At 37.6% G+C, this 16,247-nt stretch overlaps 1 protein-coding gene across 1 annotated transcript; it reads right to left on the bottom strand.

The window, feature by feature from the left end:
* Positions 1-1,147: 1,147 nt before the first annotated feature.
* LOC108668817 (RNA-binding protein Pasilla) lies at positions 1,148-9,446 on the bottom strand (the record flags this gene model as incomplete). The annotated part of the gene is given in 6 exon segments (XM_018156069.1): positions 1,148-2,391; positions 6,365-7,093; positions 7,298-7,531; positions 7,952-8,105; positions 8,739-8,887; positions 9,291-9,446. Coding segments are annotated over 6 exon segments (1,451 nt in total), but the record flags the coding sequence as incomplete, so codon positions are not given.
* Positions 9,447-16,247: the final 6,801 nt, after the last annotated feature.

Here is a 16,247-nt window from a genome sequence, read left to right as displayed (position 1 = left end):
TTCTTTTTAAAAATTACTCACCTCATGAAATACTCACCCTAAGGTGGAAACGAGCTAAGAAAATCACGTCAACATCATAATGCTCGACCAACATCACTACCAATAAATAAAAGTAAGAACAAGTGAACCTACTAAATAACAGAAAGAACAAGTGAACTTACTGCGTAAAAGACAATCACACGCTTCTCACCGCTTACTTGTTTATGGAGGAAGACGTACACGTCTGCTTCTAAAGCAGCGAAGTTGTTACAGCAGATCACGACAGCTCTCTAGAGTCAACAGCGTCTCAGTACGACACTGTTTAGAAAAATGGTCACGCGGCTTTCATCACAACACTACACGTGACTGAGGCAGGACAACTCTAGCTAGAGTGACGGAGCACAGTAACGCCCCTTATCAACATCACTATAGCGTCATCGATAGTGCCGAATAGCAAGTGTTTACTGATATGGTATGCGCTTTCAGCTTCATTCAATCAAATGCTTGGCGTTAAAGATTAAATTGAAGAGAAAGCCCTCGATAGTAGGTTCAGGCAGGCAGCAGTTATTACAGACGTGAAAAAACTGTCCTCAATGCTGCACGCATCTTAAACTTTTATCTACTAACGTCTAATTACGAAGGCCAATTGATTAGAATAATAATGGTGACGGTCATAGTATTTTAGCAAAAAGATTACGACTAGTAACTAAGTAGACAAGAAGGTTAAGAAATTGCAAACCTAATTGCAAACCTAGCGGCAATGCATAGAGCTTGTGTCAAGATCTTATTAGGAACAATCGAATATAACATGTCCAACCTATGGAGATAAAGATGCAATTAAATAGAAATCATAACGGCGATGAATTATTCGAGCAGCACGCGCAATGCTTAAACAAGACTTTTTTCTAATCGAATTCCAGCTTCAATTGTCAGTGTGCAACAGTGTTTTACTTCCAATTTTAGTACTTCTATGACAAATATATATTTAAACGCGCAATTTTATCACAAAACAAAAAGTGCTTGAGCCTCTAAACAACACGAACACCACCACGAGACGAAATCAAACAAGTCCAATCGCTGGTGGTAAGGACAGAAATGTCCGTTTAATGTTGTACGCTCGATAAGACCGTTGTTTGCTGGCCTTGACAGGGATAAATGAAGTCTTCAGTTCGAAAAATATAGTGTATTGTGTGAAAATATTCTGTAACGCCACAGGGTATAATGCCAATAAACTTATAACTACTGAACATCGTTAGTGCATGCAAAAAAGACAGATAAGACTATCATCGAGCGGCGGGTGATAGCAATCTACAAAACATACTCAACGCAACGAAAGTATGGTAAGGAAACTTAAAAAATATAACGATCCGTATGTTCAAGAAAAAAATTCCCTTGCAACCACATAAAAATAAATTTTGCTATGCATTCTCTAAGATATAGTAAACTAGAAAAAACACGAAAACTGTAATTTATTTCGTGGCCAATGCCAGCCAGATACGGGGAGTTGGAAGGGGAATACACGTTAACAAGTTTCCCCGAATACACGCACAAAGTGAAGTAGTCATAGAGCACCCAATGTAGCGCAAGATATTCAATTAGAAGCAAACAAATGAATGAAAAACTCCTATGCCTCAATAGCGCATCGGCTTCGGCGCTCGGACTTTGGGCTAAAACTTCTCAAGTTTGTCCGCACTTAGAATAAGGAACTCGAGGTTCGTTAATTCACCGAAAACAATTTGCATCTGGTCAATGTGCAACATATGGGAAATTTACAAACCGATAACCACATCGACTGAGAGCACACCCTGCATGATTTGAGTTAGTTGGTTCTTTGAAAAACCATCTCGTCTATTCTCTGCATCTGGTCAATGTGCAAATTTACAGACCGATAAGCACATCGACTGAGAGCACACCCTGCATGATTCGAGTTAGTTGGTTCTTTGAAAAACCATCTCGTCTATTCTCTGCATCTGGTCAATGTGCAAATTTACAAACCGATAGTGACACCGACTGAGAGCACACCCTGCATGATTTGAGTTAGTTGGTGCTTTGAAAAACCATCTCGTTCATTCTCAGCATCTGGTCAATGTGCAACATAAGGGAAATTTACAGGCCGTTAATCACATCGACTGAGAGCACGCCCTGAATGATTCGAGTTAGTTGGTTCTTTGAAAAACCACCTCGTTTATTCTCTGCATCTGATCTATGTGCACCATAATGGAAATTTACAGGCCGTTAATCACATCGACTGAGAGCACACCCAGCATGATTCGAGTTAGTGGGTTCTTTGAAAAACCATCTCGTTTTATTCTCAGAGGTCGAGAGAGCGAGAGAGGGTTCAGGCATGTTACACAACGATCCCTACAGGGTTCTAAAGCTCGTTTCAGCCGCCGTCTGAGGGTAGCTCCACACCTGGCAGAAGAGACCCGAGTTAGTTAACAACGTCTAACGGAAGCCTAAAAACTACCTTAAATGTCTAGTGTCAACAATAATATTCGTCATATTTCACAGACAAAACAAAACAACCAATAAACTCTGTTAAGTAACAATCAACTGGTAAAATACAAGAGAAAACTATTCTTTACTTCAGAACTATAAACGATTTGCGTAGTATTAGGTTAATAGTGCTCGTAAATAGAGGTGATAACATTTAGTGAAGCTGTCCTAGAGTCTACAGGAGTAGATGAATGACACATGAATATGTTCAAAAGATAGACTGATCACAAAGAGGTGTACTCACTGAGAAGACGAGTAGTGGAGTATGATGGTGGTGGTGAGGATGATGATGGTAGTGGTGACACTCATAATGTTCTCCTTAGTTAACACAGTTCACAGTTTGTAAAAAAAAGCGAGCAAGTGTGGCTTTGCTCTAACAATTTTGAAGAAATAGTGCGTAGCCATTATTTCCCATCGCAGAACAGACATTTTCTGATGTAATTCACCCAAAATAATTATAAACGACCAGAGACTTGGGAATTTAAATCAATAATTATTACTTGATGCTACAGGGCAAGCGCGTTTGAAAGTGAAGTCGTGTGAAACTGAAGTTCAAAATCATGGGTATACAATACTTCGAAATTTCAGAACCTTTAGACTCTTAAACACCCATCTACTTAACTAAAGATGAGAATAATCAAGGGTTAACATAAATAAAACCGCGTACCGTTATCGGAATGAGAAACTAATAAAAATGAACACTTTCTATTGCTCTGAATATTATTATATGTGGCTGATTATGAGACACAAGCATTTCTTAGATCAAGATGTCAGCATGAAAGTGGTATAAAACGCACTGCATTTGTGATAAGAATTTCAAATTCAAGTCAAAATTTACGAACCAGTTACGAGGAGTGATAATGATTACACATTTTAATAGCAAGAAACGCACCAAGCATCAGAAATAGTGAAACAAATCTCAGCGTTGGTATAAATTAGAGGATCTGGGCACCAAAATCCGGACTGGGTAGAGAAATCGACTGAAATGAAGAACATGTGAGGTGAGAGCGGCTGCGAGACAAACTGCAAGTGAATATGCAATGAAATTGCCACTGTTGCCAATGCTCATTTTGCTTCTGGTGCATTAGGTGGGATTCGCAGGGTCGGAAAATAGATGAAGAATTTTGTGAAGACATCTTGTAGCAGGTATCAGATTTCAGAGGACAGATTCGTTCGGTTCAATTAGTTCGTTGTGGAGCGTCACCGAGCTGGGATGAATGAAGGAGTTTTTCAAGAGCAACAAGTTTGAGGTTGACGATCTTGGAGTGCGGTGATGACGAGCGATGTACAGCATGAGATGAGATGCGGGAACGAGGTAAGAATGACAACGCAAAAAAGCAGTAGCGTCAACATTTATTACCCATTGAGTACAGTGATACCCTAAACAAGCTTGTGAAGTAATAGAACTAGTAGTAGAGATGATGTGAAAGGATCAGACACACGCGAAATAATAAGACGTGTTCATTTGAAGGAACTCGTGTGTTTGGTTCGTATCTTCTCACGTAAATATCACCATTAAATTATTTTAAAATGAAATGCTAATTAGAAATGATGCAAAATTAGAGGTTTCCATGAAGAATTTTAGAATGTTTGAATATCATGAAATGCGGCTTGAGTGCTTATCGCATCGATTACGCGTCTGAGTGAATAGTATTCGATGTGAATGATCACGATAAATGAACGATAGAGAGCACATCGCATTTACAAACATTACCGTTGATGAACAATAAAAGAAAATTTTCGTAACACAAAGTTAACTTCGAATGGTCACCGAAAGGATACGAGACTTCACTGCTCAACAATTGAATGTGATCGAGTAAAGTCAGTGCTATGAAAAATCCCGTCGTCTTGTACGTAACAAAACAAAAAAAGATTTGAAAAATAAAAAACATAGAAAATCAGTCTTCAAAACCCGGAGAAAAAAAAAACAAGTATGGAAATTAACTTGAATGCGCAGGAGTTCTGTACTCTGTTAACTTTAAAGAATCATGCACGTAACATTAGCAATCTTCATGCCATTGGTACTTCGATCATGAAAAATTCCTCTCTGTAAATCTTGGAGTCAGAGCGATGTTTTGAAAGTTCAAATAACGCGCATGAAAATCTGCAGTGAAAGACACTTGATCAGTAGAGGGCATGTGTTAGGTGTTACCTTATCGCTAGCCGCTACCATTCTACCGCTAGTAACACAAGTTAAGTTACCTTAAGACATCGCACCATAGACTGATTATGTTCTCAACAAAGTAATCATTTCTAGTTCTAGAAGTCCATAAAGTTCCGCAAAATTGCAACCATCTCAAAAACTTTAATAGAATAAAGGACAGACTAGCAAACAGCTATTTAAGAGCGTTTTGATGTAGCTAACTACACATAATATTGCCTTACTCACGAAGATAAAAAGAGGATCTCAACAGCGCCACTTCGTAAAATTTCAAATGAACAACTGTGGAAATGAAACGAATGAACGTTATGTACACTGAAATGATCAAAAAATATTTCTCTCCATATTTACAATGGTGAAATAGATGGAGGTGCGGAATTTTACCATATGAGCGATTTGCGATGAAATATAAGATCTTATCTCCGAGCCCCAGCTTTGCCTTTTGCCTTCGCATGCTGCTTGTATCAAAAGAAACATTATTAATCATCTCTACAAATACCATTAATGGAAAGAAGTGACAAACGAAATCACACACAACGGAAATCATTTGTGTGGCTTCCATAAATTTATTAATGTGCTGATGGTAAAGACGCATCCAAATTCATCAATATATGCCACATTATAATTAATTTAAACTAAATTTTGATTTAGCTTATACAAAATTTCAGTAAAAAATGTGAGCTTCATTACTCATTAACACTTGCCAATATTAAATTTACTGTAAAAGGGGCAAAAAATAAAGAGGTGACGAATATGCAGGCAGCGTGCAAAGACATGAAGGCACTCCCTCTACCGAGCGCTTGCGATACAATGAAATGATTTAGTATGTTTGAAGATAAACTACTAAAAAAAACGTCACGCTAAAAAGATCAAACTCAACAACAGAAAACACCCCAAAGCAGTCGTGGCTTCGTATCAACTCTTAAAACGAAATCAACAAGTCGTTAGCCAATGATGGCCATTCGTTCAAAGCCAAACTCTAGATGAATAACTCTCTTACTAAGCTAACGGAAACGCAGGAATAGATAGATAGTATTTATATATTACTGAATATATAACTCACACATTCTCCACCTTAAAGAACCTCTTTGTGTTCTTGAAAGAATACAAGAACTTCTGTGGCATACCAACAACTCTACAAATAACACTGAAGAAGATGATACGAGTGCGTAAACAAATGAGCTTCATGAGGTGGAGGAGGAGGGGTTGTTGTCCAACTGGTTCCATGAGAGCATCGTAAAAGTTATTCTTTTCATGATATCAATAAAAGAAGATAAGTGCAATGGCATGAGAACTGAAGAGGCGCAGGCTCGGTGAAGGCGATCGAGAGAAGTGAGAACGCACTGCAGGATGAAGTTTACGACGTCTGTCACGTGGCGTCAACACGGGGATACTTGATGGTGAGCGATGTCATGCGTATTAAAAACAACAGGAGCCCACGGCCACGAAGAAGCCAACCAAAGTAACATGATAAGGTGGCGAGCTGATGTCCGGGGTTTCATGAGACGGATCAAATGCTGTGAAGGAGATGAGAGAGCGAGCGCCTGACTATGTTAAGTGAAGGTTGATGAGGTGTTCAGTTCATGGAGGTCATGATTGCATTCTGCCTTGCCCGCTTGCTCTCTTCCTCAGAAATGCGCTGCTCTATGAGGAACTGAGCGCGAGCAACGGCAGCACTGCGGCCCGAAATGGTCACGACTCTGTTACGGGTGCCAGGCGCATAGTTACCCTTCTTAGAGATCTGGATGACGGTGCCAGACAAGTGCTGGATCTCGACCAGATTCTTCCCGCCAGGGCCCAGGATAGCACCAACGATGTGTTCGCCCACTTCCATCTCTACGTCCTTGGCAGTTCCCGCGTCAGCCGCTCCTCCAGCAGCCAAGTCACCAGGTGTAGGAGATTTCCTGAGGGGCGTTCCCAAGCCAAAAGAGTTTGCGTTGAGGGGCAGGTTGGTGTCTCCAGACTGTCGCCTGAAGGGGTCGTAAGACTCCCCGGTGCCAAAGCGGTCAACTTGGCGCTGAGGAGAAGTGGGACCTCCCAGGCCTTGTCCCAAGTTGAGCCCAGAAGCAACGGTTGTGCCGATAGGACCAAACGGACCGTTGTTGCCATTACTGACACCACCGCCGCTACCAGCTCCGCCACCCCCGCCATGGTAAGAGTCAGCATTGTTGGAGCCCATCAACGGCTGCATCATGTGCTGGTTGCCTTGATTGGAACCTGGGACTCCACCGAGACCCAAACCCAGACCAATGATGCCGTAGTTGATGAGTGTGGCTATAGCACCACACACCTCCCCACCTGACGGTTCAGAGAAACCTGCGCCACGTAGCACGGTCCTCACGTGTTCCAGCAGTTGCCCAGTTATGATGGGGTTACCCACACCTCCACCAGGGAACGCTGAGGACAGGTTTAGGGTGAGGTTCACCCCACCTCCCAACAGGCTGCTCAAGCCTGAAACTGAAATACACGAGCAGAATTAGATATTATAATTCCACAACTAAAACATTTATTTGCCCCCAACATTAAAAAAAAAGTATACCTACACAGACATATCTAAGTAGGGCTCTATAATAAGAGATAAAAAAGTCAAGCAGGAGACAAAATTGTGGAATTGACATTATAGCACCTACTTTTAGACCAGAATGCAGATATACCACTAACCTATCCCAGCACCAGCAGAAGCTGCCATTGCGTTGTTGTTTTGATGAAACGACCCGTTGGGAGAATGGGGAGCCATGGGTGTGTTGGCAAACGGCGACCCGGTTGGATTAGGGTTAGCCACGGGTCCGTTGATGTCAGCATAGCTCACGTTGAGGCAGGTGCCAGAGTGAGGATCCTCTACAATCTTGGCCAATACCATGAGTGCCGCGTTCTTGGTATTTTCTGCATCACTTGCTGCAAGGTGAGAACAGTGAGAGGGAACATGTAAGGTGAGAACAGTGAGAGGGAACACTTGCACATCATAACAGTAACACTTGCACTATAGGAAGGAAAACTTGGTTATCTCTATCTTTTGCAGCAGGTTCATGAGGATGGAGAGATGGCAATATTAATTTAGAATCACAAAAATTTTATTTCAATAAAACTTTCAAAGAATCTTGAGAATAAAAGAGGAAGAACTATTTTACACAAAAACAACAGTTATGAATGAGAAAATAAATTTAGCTACAAACAAATATTTAATAATTGTGGGACAATAGACAACCGTCTGAATCTCTCTCTATCAGAATCTTTTTGTTGTCATGGCATTGATCGATTTATTCAGATAGAAGTAACACAATATACATGAATAAAATTCCATCTGAATCTACTCACCAATGATGGTGATGCATCGCTCAGCCAAACTTTGATCTTTAGCTTTTTGAGATATCTGGACGTAGGCGCCGCTCTCCTCCTTGATCTGCTTGATGTAAGCTCCAGCCTTACCAATGATCATACCTGCTGTGCTGTTAGGTACCAAAATCTTGAGCTGCAAATTAAATATTTGTTTACATTTACTGTGTCTGTCACTCAGACTCCCTCAGTAAAAAAAAATAATAATAAAATAAAAATGAAAACAAATAGGAAAAGAATGAAAAAATATAACTCAGTACTCACTTAAGTGAGTGACAGAGAGCACATTTTCACGTCGACAAAAACGTGAAGTCACAGACAGACAGACAGACAGAGACAGACGGACATGACGAGCACAATAGCGCTTTTTTTCCATAAATGAGAAAATAAGCTAAAAACAGCAAGTTTTCCTCAGTCAAATAAAGACTGTCTAAGCAACCTCAAGCAAACTCTGTATAAATGACAGTAACTTAGTCATTTAAATTCAAATAACGGTCATTTGACTGTAATTAATTCAAGCAATGGATACAGCTCTGGACAGTCAGAGAGTATTGATTGATATCTGAATTACACTGACAGAAGTTTAAAAATTATTTTTCAGCCTTTATAATTTATCAAAAAATTCTGAGACTCAGCACTGCTTGGAAAGTTCATAGTGGTCTTGAGTAATAATATGATTAGCATATTATACAATGAGGTTTCACAGAAAACGCATAATTCCCAATAATCAATTATAATGTGAGTGGCACAAAAAGGACTGTTCACAGACCTGCTTCTCACGGTCAGCTGAGTTTTTGCCATCAAAGTCCACTTTAGCATTAGGGTCTGGCTTCTCTTTGATCTTCTCCATGACAAATGTGAGGACGGTTAGAATGGCATCAACATTGCCTGTTATGAGACAAACACGCTCTGACGTGCCTGCACAAAATAAAAAAAAAATTAACAATTTCCCGGTGGTCAAATATGGGAATTAATGTTAAAATCAGTATTAGAGATTGTCACTACATAAGTTTTCATAAAACAATTTTATATTTGTGAAATTATCAATAGAATATTCTATTGTTCAAGTTGATGAAAATGAAGTTGCAGTTACTCACTACTTGATACATGTTTTTAATCAAGATTACTATAGCTCATGAGCATCACCAAGATTTTTATTAAAATATGAACAAGCTAGTACAGCCAAAAGCTTCCCAATAAACTCATTGACAAGATAGTGAGTGAGACCACCTCCCACCATTCCCCATAATTTTTTTCAGAGATTATATAACTTAGTTATTCAGGGAAGACACCCTAAATAACACACCACTATTCAACGCACCAGGATAGAAGTCGTTAGCTTTGGACATTTTAACCCGAGCGCCTGTTTCCTTTTGCAGCTGGGCTATTGTCTCGCCACCCTTGCCAATGATGGCTCCTGATGCCACACTGGGAACCAAGATTTTGAGGTGGTATGTGCCATCGCCTTGGACATCTGCTGACAAAATATTTGTTATATGAAAAGAGTGTAGGAGTAAATGGAAGGCAAAATAAATGAAATGTAAGAAACTATTTTAATGGCTTTGCTAGGTTTATATAAAGGTTATGACTGCCAGATATTTTAAATATAAATGCATTCTAGCAAACAATGCATGTCAAAAACAATTCTTTTAGAATCAGATGCAATGCCATCTTAACTAAATTTGAATTCTTGTGTACAACACAACATTTAGAAACTTGAGATATTTGAAACAATGACTTCTGTAGGAAATTGATGCATGGTTTAATAAATGGGATTCAGATCACCTAAACACATTACATGATCAAGTAGTATTAGTATCTGAAAAAAAGTTCAGTATCAAAAAGCTTTGTAACATGGTCTGCATGTATTGAAATGCAGGCTGATGTCCAACAACATGGTAGGTATGTACTGTATACTTGGGACATGATCTGATAATATTGGGATGTTGGAGAAAAAGTGGAACACAGTCTGTTAATACCATCAAATGGAGTAATAAGGGACAAGCAGGGTAAATCGGGACAGTGGTCCTACATTTCGTAGAAATGCAGCAGCCAAACTAATCAGAATATTGCAAAACTAAAAATAGTGGCATAAAGTTCAACATTTTTACCATCTATATAGCATAAAGCAAGTTAAGAAATCGTACATTTAATACCTCTAAAAATCCCTGAAAAAGTGCAAAAGAAAAAAGATTTCAGAAAAGTACCTCTGTTTAGGCCTCTAGAAAAAATATATATTTGCCTTAAGGGGAGCCACTGGTTTTTCCTAATTAAAAAATCTTTTTTATTTACAGACTTATGAAACTTGGTACACATGCGCAGAACAGAAATCTAAGACATTTCTGCTCTTGCAAATTTTTCAGAAAAAATTGAAGAAAATGTGAAATTCATAGAGAACAGCAAAAAGGGGGTACTGTAGAAATCGATTTCCTAGTATGATTTCCAAGATACAACATCAAAACGCATATCATTCAATGCATAAGGACCATATCTAGTGATTGATCGCTGCTCTTTTGAAATCCTCATTTTGGTGGGTGGGGAGGGATTATTTTGTCAATTTAACCCCCTCCCCTCTTTTAAGAAAATTGTAAAAAAGCTGCAACCATTCAATAGATTTTTTTTGTATGAATCAAACATGGTATATCTCTCAATGCTGACCCAATTAAAATGGTGTGAATTTACAAGCCATCCTATAAGCTTACAGATACAGAATAAATGCTATACGGCTGCTGATATGAAGCTTGTCACAGTGGACAAGATTGCTGTGAATGCTCTATGGAATGTTCATGGATATGGTAATATCACATCATTAATATGGTAATGCATGGATATGGTAATATCATATCAATGAAGGAAAAACAAGTAAATCACAAAAAATATTTATTCTTTAACTACATCATCTACAAAAGAAGAAGAGGGCTTCAAAGTACTGTTAGTAATGGATGAGAACACTTTGCATGCTTCAAACATTTCAAAATTAAGTTTTATATCAAGTGTCCTGGATTACCCCATTCCCAGGGGTAATTAGGGATGATTTTATTTTGTGTCTGGCACCTTAACAAATATCATGTGGATTTTTTGGAGGTGCCATACAATAGCCCTTGCAAAGGCCTTTAAAATGAACCCAAACTCATTTACATGTTTCATGGCAAGAAATCATTAACAACAAATGCTCAAAACTGTCTTTTATTATCCCATTATATGGCAATTACTTTCGCATACTAAGTATGAAATGAGCAATGTTTTTTCATGTAATCCAATTTATCTAGTGCTTTTTCTTGTGGTTATAAAGAAATGAATTTGCAATTGGCATTAAAATGAAGCACTTATTTTATAAGTCAAGAAATAACAATAAGAAAGGTGACCAAAACAAATCAGTATTGTAAGGTTCAAGTAAAGGACGACTCCAAGTAGATTCGACAAGTAACCCTAAACTGCCACCGATCTTAACAAAGGAGAAATGAAAGCATACTAAATAATTATTTATTGAACAAAGCACGTAAATTGAACACAGATATATATAAGGTTGAAAAGATCCTAATAATNATCTGAGACCTTCCGCCCCTTGTGGGTGATGAATAATTGAGACCTTCCACCTCTATGGTGATGTTCATCTTGACTTTTGGTGCGAGATAGCTAAATAGCTGAAGCACTAGTAAAGATTTGGCCACTAAACCAACTAACTAACTTTCCACAGCTGCAGCTGGTACAAATAGGCATCATGGGAATGAAGGTAAAATTGTCAACATATTCATCCCAATTCTCACTTAAATGACATTGAATGTATTTGTTAAGTATTTTATGAATCCCATTTATATATTGGAATGGAAATGTCACAACTATTTCAGAATCTGCTCTTGAATGCACCAGTGAAAACCAAACTTTTATAGTCAATCATATATTATATAATTGATTATATAGAATTATATTGATTATAGTCATCATAATTAATTAAAAAGTAATCAGGTTCATTCAAATTAAATCTTCATCAAAAATTATGCAAATTTCAATTAAATTGAACTGAATATGCAGTATTTTAAAGGCTTAACACTAAAATGTCCATTCCAGTTCATTACTACCTCAAACAAAGAGATCGCCAGTAATGCTTGGAAATGAGTGCCATACAAGGCTTCTTGAACTGGCTCTGCTTACTTAGTTTACAATAAAACAATCAATATTTAAGATTATATTTACTAGCAATTTTTTAATATGAGATAGTTGGCAAGGGTTTATTGAAATGCTCTTCTGCTTTGGCAGCCAAAATTCAGATATAACTCAGTTGTATGTGTGCTTTCATTTAGGGAAGCAAGCATCTGGTAGTAAAATCAAACATTTTGGCTTTTGCTGTTCTTAGTCTCATATTAAAGCTGACATTCTGACCTATCCAACACTACCAAAACCATCTCTGTACATTGACTTATGCATTCATGACAGATCATGAAAGGGTTAGGGATGGAGTTCCTTCACATTTAATGAACATAGACAAAAATTTGCTGCCAAGCACTTAAATAAACAGTTTGACTAAGCTGCCCTTTAGTTACCCAGCTGCTGTCATACAGGATGGTGCTCATGCAGTTTTTCCCACCATCCATCATTGACTTTAAGCTCCAGTAACATCTAGTCTTGCATCCTTGCCACCTTGAATGCCCATTTTGAGGCGCTCGGAACTTTGTCACACTACTGAACATTCACACTTGTTGGCACTACAAACTTAACTCCTAGAGTTTTCAACCTTTTTTTAAGCAACAGCAATGAGAGATATACCATTCGATTTGCAAATAAAATATCTATCAATTTATTGTAGTTTTTATGAATTTTGTTAGTTTTGAAATTATTTTGAAAAATGGGGGAAATCAAAAAATTCTTAAAAATTTTATGGAAAATGCTCCCCCACCCACAAAAATTCAAATTAAAAAAAAACTACAATAAATCAATAGATATGGTCTTTACGCATCAAATGATATGCGTCTCGATGTTGTAGCTTGAAAATACTAGGAGGAGTATAGTTTTCTATGGTACCCCCTTTCAGAATTTCATCTTTTCTTTCAGTTTTTCAAAAAATTTTCATGAATAAAAGCTATTTATTCTTCTGTTTTACACATCTGTACCAAGTTTCAAAAAGATCTGCCTGTAAATAGCAGAGATAAAAAATTACCAGACACTCCCCTTAACTAAGCAGCAATGCGAGTTTACTCCCTCAAATCACTTACGCAGTGTGCATCATGTTCAACTCTTATTGGTGGCATGATTTGGTTAATAATTCATTAATTTGACTCAGTGACATATTGCTAATGAATTATTATTTAGTCTAAATGAAATCTTGAAGTGTTGCAACCATCATTTTTTATTCTTTCAGTGCAACTTTAATCCCTCCTATTTTTATGCTATCTATTAACTAAAATTTTTGGACCAAAAATGTGATAAGAATCAGCATTTTTAGAATTCCATTCTGGTCTGACATGATTGCATAGTGTCAAAGCAGATAGTTTTTAAACTCTCCCTAAAGTTTTTTTTTTGTCCTATATGTAAAAGACTAAAGTATCATGGATATCAGACGTATCTTACACAAGAAATGGGTTTAAATCTTGAGTAACTGAGGAAATAAAAATGTCTAATATTAAAAAATTTCATGATTTGTCAACAAGTATGACCAAACCTATGCGATCACTAACAAAAAATTTAGGGTTCACTCATTAGTCATTACACAGGATATTTTGGCTTGGTTCTGAACTGCAGATTGTGGAAATTAAAATTTTTGAGAAATAACATGTTTGTGAAACACAATTTCTTCAAGCAAACAAAAATACATTATATTAGATCTACAAAATTTCATACCTATTGAAATTCTATGATATTAGAGCCATGATATTTCAGAAAAAATTAGGACCTCTTAACACTAGAGTTAAGGGCAGACATGGAATACATCTACTTGGCAAGGCACAACTGGATTTTTCAAGCTGTGGTTTGATGGGTTTGCCAGCTGCAATTCTATTTCTTTGAGCCATGAATTCCATATCTTGGCCATGAAAAGCCATTTATGAGCCACAAACTTATTATTTACAAAGTCCCATGCACGTGTTATCCCACATCTCTAAGTTTACCTCAAGTCCTAAGAACAGTCACTAACATTTGTCTTCACTTAAGCGGCAACTGAACAAGTGATAATGCAGTCTGACCGCCCAGCGGCCCAGACGTGCCCGCAACTACGCGATCTTAAAGGAAATGTTTTGGGTCTACTTGTCGTTGATGTTATTTATTACATTCTGCATGTCATTTTGGCAGGAGCTGGGAGCATTGAAGTATATATACTGCCAATTGTAGAAGATGAAAACTTTATGAAATGGCTTGTTTGCGAAGTGCAAACAGCAATTTTTTCAATCAAACAAAAAATTATGACATTAGAGCTGCCAAATTCATACCTACTGACAATTATATGATTTTAGAGCCACAATATTTCAGAAAAAATAGGACTTCTTGAGCAGTGGTTTAGGGGAGAACACATGATCATGAAATCAATGACAATCACAGATGTATTTGCATAGTGGCAGAGCATAGTTTTTTAGACCATCCCTCAAGTTTAATTTTGAGTACTATAACTAAGTAGACCAGTAAAGTAGGGGTAAACACACCATATTCTGACACCTTAAGGTCGTAACAAGAAATAAATGGCTATAAATAGATCACCAAATGCGCAACTCGAGTTCCGGTTGGTTTACGTCACAGTCCTCACTCTCAAAACACCACACTATGCTCCAGCAATGATGAAACGTCACAAACTGTTGCCATATTCATTTAAAAGCCTTTAGAATTCAAATCTACAAAATCACTGAATTCCAACACTGTGTGTGACTAAATGCGGCATATTGTGAGAGTTGAGACCAATTCCAACAGCGCTTCAAAATCGTAATTCCGACACAATGTGTCAGAATACGAAACCTTGTGTGTCGTAATTCCAACACCTTGTGTGTCGTAATTCCAACCCCCTGTGTGTCGTAATTCCAACCCCCTGTGTGTCGTAATTAGTTTTTATGTGTCTAAAACCGTTTCTTAAGTCAATCATCTATTAATTTGTTTACCACTTAAAATCCGTAAATACAAATATACCTAAAGGATTCCTAATATATTCACAGACTTATTTAAAAGTCTCAAACCATAATATTCTTTCTACACAAACAGTTCATCACTATTTAGTAAAGCAAGGTCAACTATCAACTTTCATATGGTGTTTCAATGTTCTCACTAGCTGACTTGGACTTTTGCTCTGCTGATCTCAACATTTTCTGCTAGACCTAGTGTTTAGCGCCGCATAGTGGCAAAGCAGAGAGTTTTTTTTTAAACTCCCTCAAGTTCATTTTTTTTAGCCCTTCAAGTCAACAAGCAAAGTATCATGGTATCCACCAGCATTATCATACATAAGAGATTGGTTTAAATCTCGAGTAAATGAGGAAATTAAAAATGAACCGATTCTAAAAAATCTCTGGTTTGTCACTATGTTTTGCGGAAATCTTGCGCACGATAGTATGATGTCACTATTTCAATTTTCAACCATCTACGCATGCATGGAACCCACTGTGCAGAGAGTGGATGAATATTGCAAGATCTTTGGCAACGCTTCAGTAGCAAAATTTACGCCTTCAGATCTTGCCGACACATCTAGATTGAAATTCTTGCATTTAATATATTTGTCATTCTTTGGCCAACTATTTAAAAAAGTAAGGTTTCCGCTATGTTGGATGGATCAGGATGCAGTGAAGCTTGTCCAGAAATCAGTTGCGATGAGTTCCCGCCAAAAAAATGTAAACATCAAGTTTATGATTACGTAGTTGCAGTCACATTAGAGCAGTCAGACTGCATTATCACATGTTCAGTTGACACTTGCTGTACAATTGGACTGTTTTTAGGGTAAAATTAGTTATTTGGGGTAACACGTGCATCATAGTGGCAAACCAGAGATTTTTTAGAATCAGTTCATTTTTAATTTTCTCATTTACCCAAGATTTAAGCCATTAAAGCCAATATCTTATGTATGATGATGCTGGTATCCATGATACTTTTCTGGTCTACTTGTAGGACTTGAAATTGAACTTGAAGGAGAGTCTAAAAAACTCTCTGCTTTGCCACTATGACGTGCATGCAATCTTGTAAATAAGTTTGTGGCTTGTAAATAGTTTTTCATTACTCAACATAAATGGCTTTTTATTAAAAATTACCTGGCAACTCATCTTCAAATTACCCAGCGACGCTTAGGGCTTAAAAACCCATATATTGGCAATGCTGT

The sequence above is a fragment of the Hyalella azteca genome, unplaced genomic scaffold (genome assembly GCF_000764305.2).
Source record: "Hyalella azteca isolate HAZT.00-mixed unplaced genomic scaffold, Hazt_2.0.2 contig14782, whole genome shotgun sequence".
Classification (NCBI taxonomy): Eukaryota; Metazoa; Arthropoda; class Malacostraca; order Amphipoda; family Hyalellidae; genus Hyalella; species Hyalella azteca.
This window is presented reverse-complemented; position numbering and strand designations above follow the sequence as displayed.